This window comes from Hypanus sabinus, chromosome 5 (genome assembly GCF_030144855.1).
Source record: "Hypanus sabinus isolate sHypSab1 chromosome 5, sHypSab1.hap1, whole genome shotgun sequence".
Classification (NCBI taxonomy): Eukaryota; Metazoa; Chordata; class Chondrichthyes; order Myliobatiformes; family Dasyatidae; genus Hypanus; species Hypanus sabinus.
The window spans coordinates 155644195-155663133 of record NC_082710.1 but is presented as its reverse complement, the minus strand read 5'-3'; the positions used below and the strand labels follow the sequence as shown (position 1 = coordinate 155663133).

At 43.5% G+C, this 18939-nt stretch overlaps 1 protein-coding gene across 3 annotated transcripts in view; it reads right to left on the bottom strand.

Annotated features, from left to right (window-relative positions):
- LOC132394487 (uncharacterized) overlaps positions 1 to 18939 on the bottom strand; it is a 56261-nt gene that overhangs the window by 16150 nt on the left and 21172 nt on the right. For all 3 annotated transcript variants that reach the window (XM_059970701.1, XM_059970702.1, XM_059970703.1), the window contains 2 exons: positions 6652 to 6768; positions 658 to 738 (listed from right to left, as the gene is read on the bottom strand). In XM_059970701.1, coding sequence (XP_059826684.1) covers positions 658 to 738; positions 6652 to 6768 — 198 coding nt within the window. The remainder of the gene's footprint in view (positions 1 to 657; positions 739 to 6651; positions 6769 to 18939) is intronic.

The following is an 18939-nucleotide window of genomic DNA, read 5'->3' as shown; positions in this document are numbered from 1 at the left end:
GAACTACATACATTCTACATACGGATGTGGAGATGAACCCAGTAATTATTGTCCCATTGCATTTTTCACGTTCCTACCAATCATTCTATTCCTTACTAAATAGTTCTTTCTCCTTGGATGAACAATGCAGAATAAGTTTTCAAATTTTGGATGTTTCATTTACATACACAGTTTCCGTTGCATCAGTCATGAATAGGTTCTTGATTAGCCCGGGCAATCAAAGGGTATGGGATAAAAGCAGGGGTGTTGAGATGACTGGAAGAATTGGATCAGCTATGATTGAATAGCGGAGCAGACTCAATGGGGCGAATGCCCCACTTCTGTTCCTGTATCTTATGGTCTTATGGTCCAATTTAATGTACTGAAGATTGTGTTATTCTTGCACTAACTGGAATTGATTCCTGAGGAGTGATCTTATACAGGTTATCAAGTCATGAGAACACATTCCTTTTCCAGTGTAAGGAAATCAAAATTTAAAGTTCCTGAGATTCAAAGAGCATATGAGGTGCCTGTTTTTCCACTTAGAGGGTGCTGGACATATGCAATAAGCTGCCAGAGAAAGTGGTAGAGATGGGTACAATAACAATTCACAAAGGACATTTGGAGAGGGACATTGAGCTGGAGAGGGATGTGGACCAAACACATCTTTGTGCTCACCTTTAATCGCAATCCAGGAGATGAGGGCAGCAAAGGTAGCAACAACAGACAAAATGTTGCAAATAATGAGGCTCTGAAACACTGCAGAGAAATGAACAATAACATTAGAATGGCTTAATTCCACTTCAACCTACCTGACAGCTATTTATAAACACAAATAAAAAGTACACAACCATGACAGTGACACTGATGGCTCATAGATTATTATGAAATACAAAGCTAACAATAAATTTTACTCTCCTAAATTCAACTTTTTTGTCTCTTATGCCTCACTTTCAATAAAATATTAGGTGCACCTGGATTATTCATTGAATAAAACTATTAGTTTCTCTGCACATTCCTTCCTTTCCTTTTTGTTGTTGAACCAACCTCACCAAACATCTTCTACTGTCTAGTATAAAATTTCTCTAAACACATGCTGATAATATCCAACTCCCAATCACAACACCATATCAGAGCTCTATTTGTTCATAATCCTAACAGTTCTCAAATACAACTCCTACTATTTAGAAATCAGACATCACCATTCTGTATAAAAACTCATTCATAAATATTAGCAGTCCATCCCCAAGCTCCACTGCATCTCCAAAGCCAAGTAAACAGTTAATGTTTTGAGCCAAGACCCTTCATCAGGACTGGTTGAATGTTCACTCTTTTCCATAGATGCTGCCTGCCCTGCTGAGTTCCTCCACCATTTTCTGTGTTGCTTGAATTTCCAGCATTTGCAGAATTTCTGTTATAGGTGTTAGATGAAACCAGGAGAGGGAGGGAGGTGAAGTAAAGCTCTGGGAAGTTGACTGGTGAAAGAGATAAAGGGCTGGAGAAGGGGTAATCAGATAGGAGGGGACAGAAGGACAAGAAAGAAAGGGAAGGGGGAGGAGCACCAAGGGGAGGTGATGGGCAGGTAAGGAGATATTGTGAGAGAGGGAAATGGGAATGGGGAATGTTGAAGGGTGGTGGGGGGGTGCATTAACAGGAGTTCAAGAAATTGATGTTTATGCCATCAGATTGGAGGCTACCCAGAAGGAATATAAGGTGCTGCTCCTCCAACCTGAGTGTAACCTCATCATGACAGCACAGGAGGCAATGGACTGACATGTCGGAATGGGAATCGGCTGTAGAAGTAAAATGGGTGGCCACTGGGAGACGCTGCTGTCTCTAGCGGATCTACGTCGGGTCTCACCAGTATACAGGAAGCCATATTGGGAGCACTGGACACAGCAAAAGACCCCCAAAAGACTCACTGGTGAAGTGTTGCCTCACCTGGATTTGTCCCCTGAATGGTAGTGGAGGGCGGAGGTGTAGCACTTGTTCCAATTGCATGGATAAGACCCAGAAGGAAGATCAATGGGGAGGGATGAATGGACAAGGAAGTCGCATAGGGAGCAATCCCTGCGGATAGCAGAAAGTAGGTGGAAGGGAAAGGTGTGTTTGGTGATCATCATCATAGCTTGTCACACCAGACAGACAGCAACAGCATGATCCTGTTGGAAAAGGCAGAGGTTATGGAGGGTTATGTGCTGGACACAAACTGGTGGAGTGGTAGTTAAGGAAAAGAAAATCCTATCCCTGGAGGGGTGGTGGGAGATGGGGTGAGGGCAGATGTGCGCGTAATGGAAGAGATGTGGGTAAGAGCCCCTTTCTTTGAAGGAGGAGCACATCTCCTTATTTCTGGAATGAACTAAATGGCTAAATGATGGAGATGATTGGGAGCTGAATGTTCAAGAATACACTGTGTATAGGAAAGATAGGAAGGTAGGTAAAGGGGGTGGCGTGGCCCTGATGGTAAGCAATGAAATCAAGTCACTAGAAAGAAAGTACATAGGATCAGAAGAAGTAGAATCCCTATGGGTTGAGTTAAGAAATGGCAAGGGTAAAAAGACACTAATAGCAGTTATATACAGACCTCCAAATAGGATGTTGTTACGAATGTGCCACAGCTCTGAGGGGCCAAAGGGTAAAAAGTAGCCCACTCCTTCTTGAGAATCGCAAGATCACTATTAAGTCAATTCAGGAGACCCAGGAAATGAGAGAAAGACATGCAGAATCCACAAAGAGGTTGGAATGTGTCCTGGCCTCCGAAAGGCGGAACCATTGATACCGGCTATTGTCTCTTGGAGACGGAATTGTGTATTGAATCCGGTACGATGCATTGAAGCCCCCAGGCAATGAACTGAGGGGGGGGGGGGGGGGGGTTGGTGGATTGCATCATCCCAACCTGATTGACATCTGAGACCCTGTGAGTCAGGATAAAAGAGGGTCTGTGGGAACAGCCCCTCAGACACACCAGAAGAAATGCTAGAACTCCTGTAACAGCGTAATAGCGAAAGCCGGTGGAATAGCCCTCGTGTGTCCTTTTCCATTTGCCCCGGAATCAGTGGGGCCTTTACCATGGAAGCACGGCTTTCGCTAACCGCAAAGGGGAAACCAGTCCCCCAACGACTCCCGAAGGATTGACATCATAAAAGGAATGGGCAAGTTAAACCTCCGTCTTTCTCTCCAACCAAAAAGCTGCAGCTTGAATGAACTAAAGTGACTTTTATATTTCCATCGGACAATACATTATCCCCTAGACAATGATAGCTATTTCTTATTATTATTATACCCGCGCTTTTAGATTTAGTATTGACGACGTATATTATCTGTATGTTTGCATTGATATTATTTTTGTGTATTTTTATCAATAAATACTGTTAAAAATAGAACCATCAGACTTCAACGGACCTCTCTATCTTTGCTGATAAGTGACCCAGTTACGGAGTACATAACAATGTGGACTATCAGTTACAGCTGGAAATTGAAAAGGCGTGTCAGAAGGAAAATGTCAAGATGATTATGGGAGATTTTAATATGAAAGTGGATTGGGAAAGTCAGGAAGATACCGGATCTCAGGAGAGGGAGTTTGTAGAATGCCTACGGGATGGCTTTCTGGAGCAGCTTGTCCATAAGCCCACCAGGGGATCGGCTGTTTTGGATTGGGTGCTGTGTAATGAGCCTGAGGGGATTAGGGAGCTAGAGGTAATGGAACCCCTTGGAAGTAGTGATCATAATATGATTGAGTTCAGTTTCAAATTTGAAAAGGAGAAGCTGGTATCAGATGTGTCAATATTTCAGTGAAACAAAGGAAATCATGGTGGTATGAGAGAGGAACTGGCCCAAGTTGATTGGAAAAGTAGCTAAATGGAGGGACAGTAGAGCAGAATTGGATGAAATTCCTACAAGAAATAAGGAGAGTGCAAGAAAAATATATTCCAAGAAAAAAGAAAATCATAAAAGGAAAAATGACACAAATGTGGCTAACGTGAGAATTTAAGGCTAAAATAAAAGCAAAACAGGCAGCATACAAGGAAGCAAAGATTAGTGGGATTGTGGGAAAACTGAGGACTGGATGAATTTTAAAAATTTACAGAAAGAAACTAAGAAAATCATTAGGAAAGAAAAGATGAATTATGAAAGGAAATTGGGAATTAACATAAAAAAGGGCACTAAGAGTTTTTTTTAAATATATGAAGAGTAAAAGAGTGACACGGGTAGATATTAGACCTATTGAAAAGGGTGCTGGAGAAATTATAATGGGTAACAAAGAGATGGCAGAGGAACTAAATGAGTATTTTGCATCAAGTCTTTACAGTGGAAGACATTAGCAACATACCTGATAACCAGAGGTCTCAGGGAATAGAATTAGGTACAGTCAAGATTACTGGAGAGAAAGTGCTTGAGAAGTTAAATGGACTAAGGATAGATAAGTCTAAGGATAGATGAAGTGCATCCACGGGTTTTAAAGGAGGTGGCTTTGGAGATAGTGGAGGCATTAGAAATAACCTTCCAGGAATCAGTAGACTCTGGCACGGTTCCGGAGGACTGGAAGGTCGCAAATGTAGTTCTGTTGTTTAAGAAAGGGGGTAGGCAGCAAAAAGAAAATTACAGACCTATTAGTCTGATATTGGTAGTTGGAAAATTATTGGAGTCGATCCTCAAGGATGAGATTATGAATTACCTTGAGGTGCATGACAAAATAGGCCCAAGCTAACATGGTTTCATGAAGGGAAGATCCTGCATCACCAACCAATTGGAATTTTTTGAGGAAATCTCAAAAAAGATTGACAAGGGAGAGGCTGTGGTTGTTGTGTATTTGTATTTGCAAAAGGCCTTTGATAAGGTGCCACATAAGAGGCTGCTTAATAAGATGAGGGCCCATGGAATTACAGGAAAGATATTGGAATGGATGAAGCATTGGCTGATAGGCAGAAAGCAAAGAGTGGGAATACAGGGTTCCTATTCTGGTTGGTTGCCGGTTACTAGTGGTGTTCCGCAAGGGTCGGTGTTGGGGCCTCTTCTTTTTACACTGTATATTGACGATTTAGATTATGGATTAAATGTTTTTGTGGCAAACTTTGCGGATGACACCAAGATAGGTGGAGGAGCAGGAAGTGTTGAGGAAACGGACAGGTTGCAGAGAGACTTGGTCAGTTTAGGAGAGTGGGTAAAGAAATGGCAGATGAGATACAATGTTGAGAAATGTATGGTAGTAGATTTTGGAAGAAGAAACAATTGGGCAGATTATTATTTAGATGGGGAGAAAATTCAAAAATCAGAAGTGCGAAGGGTCTTGGGGGTCCTGGTGCAGGATACCCCTGAAGGTTAACCACCAGGTTGGATCGGCAGTAAGGAAAGCAAATGCTATGTTGGCATTCATTTCAAGAGGAATAGTGTATAAGAGTAAGGAGGTGTTGATGAGGCTCTATGGGGCACTGGTGAGACCACATTTGGAATACTATGCGCTGTTTTGGGCCCCCTATCTTAGAAAGGATGTGCTGATGTTGGACAGAGTTCAGAGGAGATTCACTAGGATGATTCCTGAAATGCAGGGATTAACATATGAGGAGCATTTGTCGGTTCTTGGATTGTATTCATTAGAGTATAGAAGAATGAGAGGGGATCTCATAGAAGCATTCAGAATGTTGAAAGGGTTGGACAGAGTAGAAGTGGAAAGGTTGTTTCCCTTGCTGGGTGAGTCCAGGACAAGAGGTCACAGTCTTAGAATTAGAGGGTACCCATTCAAAACAGAGATGAGGAGAATTCTTTTTAGTCAGAGGGTCGTGGATTTATGGAATTCATTGCCACATAGAGCTGTGGAGGCCCAACCATTGAGGGTGTTTAAGGAGGAGATTGATAGGTAGCTAATTAGTCAGGGTATCAAGGGATATGGGGGAAAAAAGCCGGAAATTGGAACTAGATGGGAGAATAGTTTAGCTCACGATGGAGTGGCAGAGCAGACTCGATGGGCCAAATGGCCTACTTCTGCTCCTTTGTCTTGAGATCTTGTGAACTGTCTATACACATGCATGTTCTGCATTGTTGTACAGATATTCTATATGGGTTTGTTGACGTATGTGCAAGAACTGGGCAACGTGTCGTGGGGGAGGGATGGGAGGAGAGATGATGCATGTTAGGACTCTTATTAAATGATTGATATTTTGTCTGTGCTTACTGTGTATGACTATTGTTAATGTGTCTTTGCACCTTCTAGTAACACTGCCTCATTTGGTTGTATTCACTAGTATTCATATACAGTTAAACAACAATTAAACTTGAATTGAATTGAAAAGCCTCATCCTGAGAGCAGATGCAGTGAGGGTGGAGGAATTGAGAGAAGGGAATGGCATTAGTGCAATTAACAGGGTGGGTAGTATATATCTATGAGAATTCACCCTCGCCACTGATCTCCCTGCTGGCATCTACCTTGCAAGCGGATGTAAGGGGGTTTCTTCTTCCTTTCTTTCTTTCAACTAATACTATTGTCGGCAGAAGCATCCACTACAGGTGGATTAGGAAGGATACAGCCAAGTCAGTTTATCCCTCCCATGCCTCAAACCCATTCTGACAGTGATACCTTTCTGGCTAGCTGGTTGATTTATTGAGGTGATACCCAGCAAAACTCGGTGTTGGATATTGAAGCCTCCCAACCTATTCAACATTTGACACATACATTACCTCGCTTTGAATTCTTCTCCAAACGTGACAGAACCAAGAATCCACTGTGAGATACCAAAGATGATACCAGTCCTGCGATTGATGCAATAATAATTATACAGTCTTCACCAGAAGCATCTGTTATTGAAATATTCACATAATAGAGCAGAGTCAGAGAGTTATAAAGAAAAAAACAGGTGCATTAAACCAACTTCTCCATGTCAACCAAAGTATCTTTCGGAGATGGTCCCAGTTACCTGCCTTTAGCCCATATCCATCCGAACCAGGGGTTCCCAACCTGGGGCCCTTGCCAAATTCTATTAGTCCATGGTGTATAAAGATCCTGAACCCCTGGTCATAACCTTTTCTATACACATACCCCTCTGAATGTATATTACATTTTGTAATTGCCTCTACTGCTTTATCTGACAGCTTGATCCATATACCCACCCCCCTCAAGTGTGAAACATGTTTCTCTCAGCTCCACCTAAGTCTTTCTCTTCTCACCTTAAACTTATGACCTCAAGCTTTAGACTACCCTACCTAAGGAAAAAGACTGCGACAATCCATCTTTCTAACGTTTTTCCTGACTGCCCTTTACATTCTATTAAGATCACCCACCTGACAGCCTCCTTTTTAGCAGTGAAAAGAGTGCAAGCCTATCTAATCACACAATTTAAAAAGGCATTAGAGAAAATGACTATTAGTACTCCCATATTTCAATACAGGCCATTTGGTATACTCATCTGTCAGGAAATTGAGATCAAGTTAGGGTTGATGTTGCTTCAAATCCCTAATGACTGAAGGCTCTTGTCCACTACATTACTGCAACTGAGTTATCATGCCTCCAGGAATGCATGGTGAAGGTGGTCTATTCAGTGATGCCTGCATTAATTTAGATGGTCATACAACTCGTCACCGATTGTGGAAGAATTTAAAACTCTTTGGATAAGCAGGGGTTAACCTAATTGCTTGTGATTGCTCTTAAAATTTAACTAAAGTCTTTGTGATCCTTGCGAGTCTTGGAATTTAGCTTAAAAGTCCTTGCAAGAAGGATGTTTTGGCACCACATTCATGTCACGCACTTCTTTGTTGAAAAATTAGTCCTAAGTTCAAAGTCACGTTTTCTGTTACGATGTAATTCTAAGTTCACAGTCAAGCAATGTTATTGTTAACTGCTTTTAGTCACGCACGCTGTGCGGGTCTGCAAGATAAGCAGAGCCCCTAAACACCGCTTTTAGGTACAGAGGCTCACCATGATATCATGTAATAAAATCCTTTAGTCTGAAACAATTCTGAGTCGGCCTGATTTGTTCTGTCTGCTGCTCTAGAGCTTTTTTCTTCGCAACCCCGATCTTGTTGAATTTATGTGTTGTTATAAAACAAAACCTTGATCTAGCCAGTGTATTCTTAGAGAATGTGATGCCTTATATGATTTCACTATTGCAATTTGTAAGAGGAAGATTTAATCTGGTGAAACAAAAAATCTGATCTGTTAATACTAGTTGAAAGATAAATATTTTGGAGCACAAGACAGATCTCATTCAGAATCAAGTTTAATATCACCAGCTTACATCGTGAAATTTGTTGACTTTGTGACAGCCGTACAATGTAATATATATAATAGAATAAAAAAACTGAACTGCAGTATGTATATATATGTGCCTTCAGAAATGGCCTGGGTGATAGGGTTACTTAATGTTGGACGCTGTCTTTTTGAAGCATCGCTCCTTGAAGAAGTCCAGGAAACTACAGAGGTTAGTGCGCATGGTGGAACTGGCTAACTTTACAACTCTCTGCAGGTTACTTCGATCCTCTCTTTCTGTACTGAAAGAAGTACCATACCCAAAACAGGGCCATGGCCCAGAAAGCACTTCTGGGATTACATGCTTACCTTGCAGTATTTGTAGGCCATTACTTCCTACAGGGCGAAACCCAACATCATGCCTTTTGTGGTTGGCAGCCAGTGACTAGTGGTTTTCCCGAGGTTTCCGTGTTGGGACCACTTCTTTTTATGCTGTGCATCAATGATTTAAACATAGAACATAGAACAGTACAGCACATTACAGGCCCTTTGGCCCACAATGTTGTGCTGACAATCCCTGCCTCCCATATAACCCCCCATCTTAAATTCCTCCATATACCTGTCTAGTAGACTCTTAAACTTCACTAGTGTATCTGCACCACTGACTCAGGCAGTGCATTCTATGCACCAGCCACTCTCTGAGTGAAAAACCTTCCTCGAATATCCCCCTTGAACTTCTAACCCCTTACCTTAAAGCCATGTCCTCTTGCACAGAGCAGTGGTGCCCTGGGGAAGAGGCACTGGTGTCCACTCTGTCTATTCCTCTTAATATCTTGTACACCTCTATCATGTCTCCTCTCATCCTCCTTCTCTCCAAGAGTAAAGCCCTAGCTCCCTTAATCTCTGATCATAATCCATACTCTCTAAACCAGGCAGCATCCTGGTAAATCTCCTCTGTACCCTTTCCAATGCTTCCACAGCCTTCCTATAGTGAGGCGACCAGAACTGGACACAGTACTCCAAGTGTGGCCTAACCAGAGTTTTATAGAGCTGCATCATTACCTCACAACTCTTAAACTCTATCCCTCGACATATGAAAGCTAACACCCCATAAGCTTTCTTAACTAACCTATCTACCTGTGAGGCAACTTTCAGGGATCTGTGGACATGTACCCCCAGATCCCTCTGCTCCTCCACACTACCAAGTATCCTGCCATTTACTTTGTACTCTGCCTTGGAGTTTGTCCTTCCAAAGTGTACCAACTCACACTTCTCCTGGTTGAACTCCATCTGCCACTTCTCAGCCCAATTCTGCATCCTATCAATGTCTCTCTGCAATCTTCGACAATCCTCTGCACTATCTACAACTCCACCAACCTTTGTGTCATCTGCAAACTTGCCGATCCACCCTTCTACCCCCACATCCAGGTAGTTAATAAAAATCACAAAAAGTAGAGGTCCCAGAACAGATCCTGTGGGACACCACGTCACAACCCTCCAATCTGAATGTACTCCCTCCACCTCGACCCTCTGTCTTCTGCAGACAAGCCAATTCTGAATCCACCTGGGCAAACTTCCCTGGATCCCATGCCTTCTGACTTTCTGAATAAGCCTACCATGTGGAACCTTGTCAAATGCCTTACTAAAATCCATGTAGATCACATTCTCTGCACTACCCTCATCTATATGCCTGGTCGCCACCTCAAAGAACTCTATCAGGCTTGTTAGGTACGATCTGCCCTTCACAAAGCCATGCTGACTGTCACGGATCAGACCATGATTATCTCTAAGAATCTTTTCCAACAGCTTTCCCACCACAGACATAAGGCTCACTGGTCTATAATTACCTGGAGTATCCCTACTACCTTTTTTGAACAAGGGGACAACATTTGCCTCCCTCCAATCATCCAGTACCATTCCTGTGGACAACATAAAGATCCTAGCCAGAGGTTCAGCAATCTCTTCCCTAACCTCGTGGAGCAGCCTGGGGAATATTCCGTCAGGCCCCGGGGACATATCCGTCCTAATATAGTTTAATAACTCCAACACCTCCTCTCCCTTAATATCACGTACTCCAGAACATCAACATCACTCATATTGTCCTCACCGTCATCAAGTTCCCTCTCAGTGGTGAATACTGAAGAGAAGTATTCATTGAGGACTTCGCTCACTTCCACAGCTTCCAGGCACATCTTCCCACTTTTATCTCTAATCGGTCCTACATTCACTCCTGTCATCCTTTTGTTCTTCACATAATTGAAGAATGCCTTGGTGTTTTCCTTTCCTCCTACCAGCAAGGATTCTTGCTCTTCTCAACCCCTTCTTAAGCTCCTTTCTTGCTACCCTATATTCCTCAATAGACCCATCTGATCCTTGCTTCCTAAACCTCATGTATGCTGCCTTCTTCTACCTGACTAGATTTTCCACTTCACCTGTCACCCATGGTTCCTTCACCCTACCATTCTTTTATCTTCCTCACCAGGACAAATTTATTCCTAACATCCTACAAGAGATCCCTAAACACCGACCACATGTCCATAGTACATTTTCCTGCAAAAACATCATCCCAATTCACACCTGCAAGTTCTAGCCTTATAGCCTCATAATTTGCCCTTCCCCAATTAAAAATTTTCCTGTCCTCTCTGATTCTGTCCTTTTCCATGATAGTGCTAAAGGCCAGGGAGCAGTGATCACTGTCCCCCAGATGCTCACCCACTGACAGATCGGTTACCTGACCCAGTTCATTACCTAATACTAGATCTAGTATGGCATTCCCCCTAGTCGGCCTGTCAACATACTGTGACAGGAATCCATCCTGGACACACTTAACAAACTCTGCCCCATCTAAACCCTTGGAACTAATCAAGTGCCAATCAATATTAGGGAAGTTAAATTCACCCATGATAACAACCCTGTTATTTTTGCATCTTTCCAAAATCTGCCTCCCAATCTGCTCCTCGGTATCTCTGTTGCTACCAGGGGGCCTATAGAATTCCCCCAGTAGAGTAACTGCTCCCTTCCTGTTCCTGACTTTCACCGATACTGTCTCAAAAGAGGATCCTGCTACATTACCCACCCTTTCTGCAGCAGTAATAGTATCCCTGACCAGTAATGCACCCCTCCTCCCCTTTCCCCCCCATCTCTATCCCTTTTAAAGCACTGAAATCCAGGAATATTGAGAATCCATTCCTACCCTGGTGTCAGCCAAGTCTCCGTAATGGCGACTACCTCATAATTCCATGTATATATCCAAGCTCTCAGTTCATCATCTTTGTTCCTGATGCTTTTTGCATTAAAGTACACACACTCTTTCCTCAAAGCCTCTCTATATGTTTGATCTGGCTTTACTCCATGCACTTCTTTCACTGCTCTATCACTCCGGGTCCCATCCCCCTTGCAAATTAGTTTAAACCCTCCTGAACCATGCTAGCAAACGTACCAGCAAGGATATTGCTCCCCCTCGAGTTCAGGTGCAACCCATCCAATCTGTACAGGTCCCACCTTCCCCAGAAGAGATCCCAATGGTACAAAAATCTAAAACCCTGCCTCCTGCACCAACTCCTCAGCCACGCATTCAACTGCCATCTCCTCCAATTCTTACCATCACTATCACGTAGTATTGGCAGCAATCCTGAGAACGCCACCCTTGAGGTCCTGTTCTTCAACCTTCTCCCTAGTTCCCAAAACTCACACTTCAGGACCTCATCCCTCTTCCTGCCTACGTTGTTGGTCCCAACATGTATCATGACTTCTGGTTGCTTTCCCTCTCGTACCAGGATGTCATGCACCCGGTCAGAGACATCCCGGAACCTGGCACCCGGGAGGCAACAAAACATGCGGGTGTCCTTCTCACGTCCACAAAATCTCCTGTCTGCTCCCCTGACTATAGAGTCTCCAATGACGACAGCTCTCCTCTTCTCCATCCCATCCTTCTGCACCACGGGGTCAGACTCAGTGCCAGAAGCCCTGCCACCGTGGCTCACACCTGGTCGGTCGTCCTCACCAACAGCATCCAGGATGGTAAACTTCTTATTCAGGGGAATGGCTACAGGGATGCTCTGCACTACATGTCTAGTCACCATCACTTTCCCCCCTCTGACTGTCTCCCCAACAACCTGCTTCCAGCAGCCTAGGTGTGACTACCTCCCTGTAGCTCTCGTCTATGACTGCCTCATTCTCCCTTATGAGACAAAGGTCATCCTGCTGCTGCTCCAGATTCCTCACAAGGTCTTCCAGATCGCCCAGCCACATGCACTTCTGTCAGATGTGACTCTGCAGGAGAGGAGAGCCCCCCCCCCCCCCCCCCAAGACTGCCACATCTCACAGGAAAGGCACATCACCGTCTCAGGAGGCATTGTAAAGGCTAACTGGGAACAAGCTCGTCCTCCGCCTCTTCTCGTCGAAGCCTCTCGAGTCAAAGCCTCAAATCTCCACTCCTTCACTGGCCCACTCACTTTCCATTAGATGATAGGATATATGGCTTTGTTGCCAAGTTTGCACATGATATGAAGATTGGTGGAGGGGCAGGTAGTGTTGAGGAAACAGGTAGGATGCAGAAGAACAGATTCAGAGAATGGGGAAGAAAGTGGCAAATGAAATACAATGTTGGAAAATGCATGGTTGGGTATTTTGGTAGAAGAAATAAATGTGTAGACTATTTTCTAAATGGCAAGAAAATCCAAAAATCTGAGATGCAAAGGGACTTGGGAGTCCTTGTGCAGAAACCCTAATAGTTAACTTGCAGGTAGAGTTGGTGGTGAGGAAAGCAAATGCATTGTTAGCATCCATTTCAAATGATCTAGAGTGTGGAAACAGAGAGTGATACTGAGGCTTTGTGGAGCACTGGTGAGGCCTTGCCTTGGATATTGCGAACAGTTTTGGGTTCCTCAGATAAGAAAAGATGTGGGAAGCGATGTACTGGCATTGGGGGGAGGGGATCAGAGGAGGCTCATACAGATGATTCTGTGAAAGATCATACAAGGAACGTTTATTGGCTCTAGGTCTGTACTCACTGGAATTTAGAAGGATGAGGCAGGATCCCATTGAAACCTTTCAAATGTTGAAAGGCCTAGACAGAGCAGATGTGGAAAGGATGTTTCCCACGGTGAGGGAGTCTAAGACAAGGGGACACAACCTCAGGATAGAGGGGCATCCATTTAAAACCAAGATGCCGAGTAATTTCTTTAGCCAGAATATGGTGAGTTTGTGGAATTTAATACCATATGTAGCTGTGGAGGCCTGGTCGTTGGGTGAACTTAAGGCAGAGTTTGACAGGTTCTTGATTGGACAGGTCATCAAATGTTACAGGGAGAAGACTGGGGAATGGGGCTGACGAGGGGAAAATAAAATCAGCCATGATTGAATTGGGGAGCAGACTCAATGGGCTAAATGGCCTAATTCTGCTCCTATGTCTTATGGTCTTACAAATGTCTCTGATGCTTCACTCCAGATGAGCTAAACACCTTTCATGAAGACTTTGAAAGAGAGAATAAAACTAGCCCTGCAGCAACTGGTGACCCTATAATTTGTCTTAGAGGCCAATGACAGAACACCTTTCATGAGGGCAAGCCTTTGCAGAATGTTGGGCTCTGATGTACCCGGTAGGCCACTGAAAACCCGTGTCAGCCAACTGGTGGGAATATTGAAAACCGCCATCAGTCTCTAAAGTTGCTGTTGGAGATTCCCAGCTGCTTCAAAAGGGCGACCGTTACACTGGTGCCCAAAATGAGCTGGGTGAGCTGTCTCTACAACCATTGCTCAGAGGCACTCATATCTACTGTGATGAGCTGCTTGGAGAGGTTGGTCATGATGAGAATCAACTCCTGCCTAAGCAAGGAGCTGTACTACTGCAGTTTGCCTATTACCAACATACATCTACAGTGGATGCAATCTCACTGGCACTCCACTCAGCCGTGAATCACCTGGACAACAGTAGTACCTTTGATAGGCTGCTGTTTATTGATTACAGCTCAGTTTAACACCATCATGCCCTCAGTACCAATCAACAAGCTCCAAACTTGGGCCTCTGTACCTCCCTTTGCAGCTGGATCCTTGACTTCCTCAACAGGGGATGACTGTCAGAACAGATTGTAAGCAATGGTCTAGTCTCTCTACACACATAACTGTATGGTGAGGCATAGGTCAAACGCCATCTATAAATTTGCTGATGACATAACTATTGTTGGCAGAATTTCAGATGGGGACAAGGAGGTGTACAGAAGCAAGATAGATCAGCTCATTGAGTGGTGTCACCACAAGAACCCAGCAATTCCAAAGGATTTACAAGAATTCCAAAGAAATGACTGTAAACTTCAGGGAGGGGAAATTGAGGGTACACACATCAGTCCTTATCAAGAGATCAACAGTGGAAAGGGTGAGCAGTTTCAAGATCCTGGGTGCAACATTTCTGAAGATCTATACTGGGCTCACACTTTGATGCAATTACAAAGAGGGCACAATGTGGTTATATTTCATTCGGAGTTTGAAGAGACTTAGTTTGTCACCAAAGACACTCACAGATTTCTACAGATGTACTGTGGGGAGCACTCAACTAATTGCATCACCGTTTGGTATGGAGGGGGCATGGCACTGGATCATAGACAGCTGCAGAAAGTTACACACGAGCCAGCTCCACATTGCCACTTGCATCCCCAGCATGGTGGATAACTTCAGATGGCAAAGCCTCAAAATGTGGTATCCAACAAGAAGAACCCCGATCACCCAGGACATGTTTACTTCTCAATGCGACTATCAAGGAGGTCATAAAGGAGCCTGAAGACACCTGTGCAATGTTTTACTAACAGCTTTTTGACAACAACCATAGAACTTTTCATTGGACAATGAAACCAGGTACACTAAATCATTATTTTTGTCTACTTTGCTCTCTTTTGCACTTATTTAATTATATAATTACTGGTTGTATTTTTTATTATGTATTCCAATGTACTGCTGCTGCACAACAACAAATTTCATGACATATGCCAGTGATATTAAACCTGGATCTGATTCTGATTAAGATATTAGAATGAGATCTGAACCCACAATCTGGAATTGAGCTTAGAATGCTGCCACATGAGGCAGAGCTGACACCAAGGGAAAGGGTCACAGTGGGCAATAGCAGAAAGACATCACATTGATTCTCAGGGAACTATCAAATAGAGCTGTCAGTTCTCACCTGCTGACAGCCTATGTTAGGGACTGTTAGCAAATTGTCAATTGATAGAAAGTTGCTGAGGACATGTTTTCATTGGGCGATACTTCAGTGCATCCTCAGGAAGTTAACCCAGTACTTAATCTGCTTGCAAGGGATGCTGATACTATAAGAGTTAAATGAAAGAGGTAAAGATTTTCTCTGAGAGAGAAAAAGAGGCCTTGTGATTTTTACGATGACATCCAAAACAACTGCTGTCATCATTAATCGAGGAATTCTTCAAGGACTGAATCTAAGAACGGTCGAACATATTTGATTAAAATCACCTTCCCCTGCACTTGGTGATCCGTTGCGTGTGCACAAGCACAGGAAGATGTACTGTAGGTATCAAAAGCAGAAGATATCAGGTAATTGTTCCAGCTCAGCAGCTGTCTAAATATTTTGGTAGGGAGGAAGAAATAGTCAGGACTGGGAACCAATCAATTAAATTAGTCATATGTGGTACACAGAGTGGGTGCTGACTGAACAACAGTGTGTTTTATACCACATGCTATTTTTGTACAGGTGTGTTGATGAAAAATAACATATCTCCGTTCCCCACTGTAGGCCTGAGCTTTATTTTCTCTGCACATTCTCTACAGAGTCTAAATCAGAGAGGAGGAGGAGGAGAAAATGGCAGCGCGACACAGCGCGCGTGGCCTCTCTGGAGATGGATATCTGTTACGTGTGAAGTAGGGATCTGTGCAAAATCCCGATTTGATGATGACAGACGTGACAGCGTGGAGGAACATCTGGAGAAACTTCTGAAATGCCCGCTTCACTGCCACTGCTACTGTACGGTCCGGAATCTCCGGAGGAGAAGGCCTCTGAGACCTCGGCTTTGCTTGTTTCAGCGGCCGGGATGAGATCGAAGGTGCTCGGTAGAGGATGGCCCTCGGGAGGCTGTATTGGAGGGGCTGGTCGGAGGCTCGAAGTTTTCGGACAGACTCAGAGCCTGCTGTCGTCAGGTGCTTCCGAGGTATTGTCAGTGCCTGGAAGTTTATGGCAAGGAGAGTTTTCTCCCTTTGCTGCCTGATATCGGGACTATTGGAGGTGATCGGGACTTGAGACTTTCTTTTAAACTGTGCCCATGGTCTGTTTTCATCAAATTATGTTATTGCTTTGCACTGCTGTAACTATATGCTATAATTATGTGGTTTTGTCAGTGTGAGTCTTTGGTTTGTCTTTTTTTAATTTTGTGATATCACTCTGGAGGAACATTGTATCATTTCTTAATGCATGCATGCATGCATTTCTAAATGACAATAAACGAGGACTGAGTGTCCTCATAATCTTAAAAAAAAAATCCCTGTTTACCCAAGTAGTCTCTTATCCCATGCAATACTAGCAGCGAATTATTTGTTCTGACACGCAGAGCCAATCAGGATGCGATCACTGTTCCACATACCACATGGGAAGAAAGTAAAAATCAGTCAGTCTCCCAATTTCTAATCACTGTAAAGTTCAAAACAAAACACTGACAGATGGTTTGACAGAGTGAGGAAGGGTGACTCCTTCTGGCTGGGTAAAAGGATTGCCAATTAGATATCACTTAGAGAAAGATGAAAGGTAATCAGGAGAAACTGGTGGAACCTGAATGTTCTGTGATGGGGATTGGGTGAGACAATGCCCAATGATCAGGATAAAAAGAAAATGAGTACATCTCCCCATTTGCAATCACTGTAAATTCCACACTAAGATTATGCATTCATGCCAGGAGCAGTGCTGTCATATCCGAGAAGCTCGATATAGAACCATAGAACATTACAGCACAGAAACAGGCCTTTTGGCCCTTCTTGGCTGTGCCGAACCATTTTTCTGCCTGGACCCACTGGCCTGCACCTGGACCATATCCCTCCATACACCTCTCATCCATGTACCTGTCCAAGTTTTTCTTAAATGTTAAAAGTGAGCCTGCATTTACCACTTCATCTGGCAGCTCATTCCACACTCCCACCACTCTCTGTGTGAAGAAGCTCCCCCCACCCCAATGTTCCCTTTAAACTTTTCCCCCTTCACCCTTAACCCATGTCCTCTGGTTTTTTTCTCCCCTGGCCTCAGTGGAAAAAGCCTGCTTGCATTCACTCTATCTATACCCATCATAATTTTATACACCTCTATCAAATCTCCCCTCATTCTTCTAAGCTCCAGGGAATAAAGTCCTAACCTATTCAACCTTTCTCTGTAACTCAGTTTCTCAAGTCCCAGCAACATCCTTGTAATCCTTCTCTGCACTCTTTCAACTTTATTGATATCCTTCCTATAAGTCGGTGACCAAAACTGAATACAATACTCCAAATTCAGCCTCACCAATGCCTTATACAACCTCACCGTAACATTCCAACTCTTATACTCAATACTTTCATTTATAAAGGCCAATGTACCAAAAGCTCTCTTTACTACCCTATCTACCTGTGATGCCACTTTTAGGGAATTTTGTATTGGTATTCCCAGATCCCTCTGTTCTACTGCACTCCACAGTGCCCTACCATTTACCTTGTATGTTCTACCTTGGTTTTTCCTTCCAACATGCAATACCTCACACCTGTCTGTATTAAACTCCATCTGCCATTTTTCCAGCTGGTCCAAACTCCTCTGCAAGCTTTGAAAACCTTCCTCACCGTCCACTACACCTCCAATCTTTGTATCATCAGCAAATTTGCTGATCCAATTTACCACATTATCATCCGGATCATTGATATAGATGACAAATAACAATGGACCCAGCACTGATCCCTTTGGCACACCACTAGTTACAGGCCACCACTCAGAGTAGCAATCCTCCACTACCACTCTCTGGCTTCTTCCATTGAGCCAATACCTAATCCAATTTACTACCTCATCATGTATACCTAGCAATTGAAACTTCCTAACTAACTTCCCATGTGGGACCTTGTCAAAGGCCTTACTGAAGTCCACGTAGACAACATCCACTGCCTTCCCTTCATCCATTTTCCTTGTAACCTCCTCACAAAACTCTTAATATATTTGTGAAACATGACCTACCACGCACAAAGCCGTATTGACTCTCCCTAATAAGTCCTTGTTTATCCAAATACTTGTAGATCCTATCTCTTAGTACTCCTTCCAATAATTTACCTACTACTGACGTCAAATTTACCGGCCTATAATTTCCTGGATTACTTTTTGAGCCTTTTTTAAACAACGGAACAACATGAGCTATCCCCCAATCCTCTGGCACCTCACCCATAGATACCGACTTTTTAAACATATCTGCCATGGTCCCTGCAATTTCAACGCTAGTCTCCTTCAAGGTCCGAGGGAATACCCTGTCAGGTCCTGGGGACTACACTTAATGTCAAACCTGCCCGGTTTGTAAGCTGCTTGAGCCAGATAACTGAAGACCAAGGAAACTTTGCTTCAGCATTCTTATGACAGAAAGGATACTAAACAAATCAATATGATGGTTGGTGACTGACTGTGGAGTGGCAAGAGAATGGTTTGGATCTGAAATTTAGAAACTGCAATATTGTAAAACCAAGACACAACAGATTCTACAGTTGCTGGAAATCTGGAGCAACATACACAAAATATGATGGAATGATCTTCAATTTCCCTAATTTCCCATAACCGC